Source organism: Amia ocellicauda, chromosome 10 (assembly GCF_036373705.1).
Source record: "Amia ocellicauda isolate fAmiCal2 chromosome 10, fAmiCal2.hap1, whole genome shotgun sequence".
Classification (NCBI taxonomy): Eukaryota; Metazoa; Chordata; class Actinopteri; order Amiiformes; family Amiidae; genus Amia; species Amia ocellicauda.
The window spans coordinates 626,062-629,758 of NC_089859.1; the positions used below are offsets into that span (position 1 = coordinate 626,062).

General features: G+C 56.5%; 1 protein-coding gene across 1 annotated transcript; it reads left to right on the plus strand.

Annotated features, from left to right (window-relative positions):
• Positions 1-705: 705 nt before the first annotated feature.
• On the plus strand, positions 706-3,205 carry LOC136759653 (proline-rich protein 36-like). The gene is made up of 3 exons (XM_066714618.1): positions 706-1,833; positions 1,929-2,933; positions 3,116-3,205. The coding sequence occupies exons 1-3, from the start codon at positions 706-708 to the stop codon at positions 3,203-3,205; spliced, it is 2,223 nt and encodes a 740-aa protein (XP_066570715.1).
• The last annotated feature ends 492 nt before the right edge of the window (positions 3,206-3,697 follow it).

Here is a 3,697-nt window from a genome sequence, read left to right on the forward strand (position 1 = left end):
TCCTGCTCTACAACACAACCCCTGTGTCACAGTTCCCTAACCCTGACCCTCTTCCCCCACTAGAGGCCACCAATGTTCCCTTGCCTTTTCCTGCTCCCTTCACTGCTTTCCTTTTTTCACTCTATCAATTAACATTCCTCCTCACCCTTGTGCACTTCTGCTCCTGTCCTTTGTTCTCATTGGTCCTGCTCTTGTCTTCCTAGTTTCTGCTCTCCTTTATACACCCCTCACTGCCCTCACTCTTTGTGAAGTGTTGTCAGCTCTCCCTGCATCACCAAGCCTTGTTCACCTGGTTCCTTTGTTCGCCTTATCTCCTTGACCTGTAACCCTCTGTCTCTCCCTCCCTCCCTCCCTCCCTCCCTGTCCTTCCTCTTTTGCTTTCTGTCCTGTCCTTGTCTGCTCATTGCAGTAGCTCTGCACTTGGGTCCTTTTCTCTAACAGCTTTACAGTCCTCCCACGAGGTAACCGTGACCGAACACTTCGCCCTAACTTGGACCCAGTAGAGCTCCTCCTTGGGTTACGCCAGGAGACCGTTCCTTCGTGGAATATATTAAGGAATTCTGCATTCTATCCAACCAGACGCCTTTTGATGAGGTCGCTCTAAGGGACATTTTTTGTTTTGGACTTAACAAGTCCAAACCCAACCAGATCCCTTGTGGTAGACGTGACTGGTCCTTGGTTATATTTATTACTTCTGTTCTTATGATGAATGACCCGACCTGGGTTGCACCCGTCGCCGAATCAGAGGTTCCGACTCCAGCCACGCCCGCCGCCACACTGGAGGTCCAGAAGAAAAGAAAGAGGAAAAAGGTACCTGCTCCAGTCCCAGCTGCGCCCGTTGCCGAACCAGAGGTCCCGACCCTGGCCGCGCCCGCTGCCGAACCAGAGATTCCAAAGAAAGTGAAAAGAAAAAGGAAAAAGGTAACTGCTCTAGTCTCGGCCACGCCCGCTGCTGAACCAGAGGTCCAGACCCCGGCTACGTCCACTGCTGAACCAGAGTTGCCAACTCTGGTCGTGCACGCCGCCGAACCAGAGGTCCCGATCCCGGTGTCGAACCCGGCCGTCGCCGTCGAACCAGAGGTCCCGATCCCGGTCTCGATCCCGGCCGTCGCCGTCGAACCAGTGGTCCAGATTCCAGTCCCGATCCCGGCCACCGTCGCCGAACCAGAGGTCCAGATCCCGGTCCCGATCCCGGCTGCCGCCGTTGAACCAGAGGTCCCAATCCAGGTCCTGAACCTGGCCGCCGCCGCCGATCCAGAGGTCCCGATCCCGGTCGCTGCCGAACAAGAAGTCCTGATCCAGGTCTTGAACCCGGCCACCGCCGCCGCACCAGAGATCCCGATCCAGGTCCAGGTCCGTATCCCGGCCGCCGCTGAACAAGTGGTTCCGGTCCCGATCCCGGCCACCGCTGCCCAGCCCGAGTGCCCAGCGGTCGCCGCCGCTGCCGCCAAGCCCGAGCAGTCGCCGGCTCCGCCCTCGACGGTCCAGGCGCCTGTGTCTAGGGCTCTGCATCCTGATGCTTTCACGGCACCGCCTCCCGAGGCAATTGCTTCTCCGCCTCCTGTGGTTCCCTCGGTGCCGCCTTCCACGGCTCTGCCTCCTGAGGCTACACCTACAGATGCGTCTACAGCTTCGCATCCTGAGACTGCGCCGTCTCCAGTGATACCGGCTCCTGTGGCCGAAGCTTCTAAGGCTCCGCCTCCCGAGGTTCTTGCAGCTCCACCTTCTGCGGCTCCGTCTCCTGAGGCTCCACCTCCAGATGCTTCCATGGCTCCGCCCCCCGATGCCGTGTCGCCTCCTATGATGCCGTCTCCTGTGGCTGAAGCTTCTAAGGCTCTGTCTCCCGAGTCTCCCACGGCTGTCTTCTCTAGCTTCCCACGGCTCCTGCAATTCTGCCTCTCGAGGTCCCTTCGGTTTCGCCTTCCCAGGCTCCGCCCCGAGAGGCATTTACAGCTCCGCCTTCTATGGCTTCCATGGCTCCGCCCGTCAAGACTCCCCTGGCTTCCACGACACTGCCTTCTGTGGCTTTCACAGTTCCTGCAATTATGCTGTCCACGGTTCATGCAACTCTGCCTCCTGAGGTCCTCTCGGTTCCACCTTCCCAGGCTCCGCCCCCAGAGGCATTTACAGCCCCACCTTCTATGGCTCCGCCCACTGAGGCTTTCATACCTCCCGAGGTATCTTCCGTATCGCCTCATGAGACTGTGCCTCCCTCGGCTCTGCCTTATGAGACTTCTATGGTTCTGCCTCCCTTGGCGCCGCCTCCTCCCGAGACTTCTGAGGCTTCAACAGCTCAGCCTCCTGCGGCTTCCACGGCGCCACCTCCTGGGACCTCCGCAGCGCCGCCTTCCACTGTTTCACCATCTCCATCTCCTAAGCCTTCCAAGACTCCACCTCCGATGGCTCCGCTTCCCACTGCTCAGTCGGCTTCGCCTCCCAAGGCACCTCTCTCGGAGTCTCCTAAGGCTTCAGTGGCTTTGCCTTCCCAGGCCCCGGCTTCTGAGGCCTCCTCGGCTCCATCCACCGAGCCTCCAGCACCTTCTCTGCCCAACCCGGACCCTGCCTCTTTCTGGAGATTGCCTTCCAGTTCTCTAGACTCTGCATCTGTCCGGAAACTGCCTTGCGGCCCTTTGGATCCTACCTCTGTCCTGCAGTTGTCTCCTAGACCTCCTGAACCTGTTCCTGTCCTGAGGTCGCCTCCCAGACCTCCAGAACCCGATCATATCCTATGGCTGTCCTTCAGACCTTTTGACCCTGACTTGTGGCCACCTCCCAGGCCTCCCGACCTTGCCTTTTTGCCACTCTCTGGAAAACTTGCCCTTTCCCTCCTTCTTGTATTCTGTTTCCCCACTACCTTTGTTCCTGATCTTCTGTCCCGTGGCTGTCCCTGCTGTGTCCAGTCCCATTCGGCTGCGTCGAGCGTGGAGGGGGGGGTACTGTCACAGTTCCCTAGCCCTGACCCTCCTCCCCCACTAGAGGCCGCCAATGTTCCCTTGCCTTTCCTGCTCCCTTCACTGCTTTCCTTTTTTCACTCTATCAATTAACATTCCTCCTCACTCTTGTGCACTTCTGCTCCTGTCCTTTGTTCTCATTGGTCCTGCTCTTGTCTTCCTAGTTTCTGCTCTCCTTTATACACCCCTCACTCTTTGCGAAGTGTTGTCAGCTCTCCCTGCATCACCAAGCCTTGTTCGCCTTAGCTCCTTGACCTGTAACCCTGTCTCTCTCTCTCGCTCCCTGTCCTTCCTCTTTTGCTTTCTGTCCTGTCCTTGTCTCTATCTCTCTCTTTCTGTTCTGTATCTGTTTCTCTTGACTTCCTGGATTACGACCTATTGCTTGTGACCTCGACCTCGCCTTTGGATTCTCCTTGGTTTCTGTCTACTCATTGCAGTAGCTCTGCACTTGGGTCCTTTTCTCTAACAGCTTTACGGTCCTCCCACGAGGTAACCGTGACACCCTGGGGTTATATTGCCACAGCCACCATTCAATAAACTAAAACCAATTCAGATCATCATTTGTTTAATTAGCAGACACCTCCCCGCCCCATACCTGAATTAACCAAAATGATTATGTTACTTACAAAACATTTATTGGGGAAAAAAAGTATATTTCATTGTAAGCGGTGACACGATGAGAAGCACAGTGGCAGTGTCCCACTAGCTGTTCTTTAAAAGTGTGCCATGTATACAAACAAGGGTTT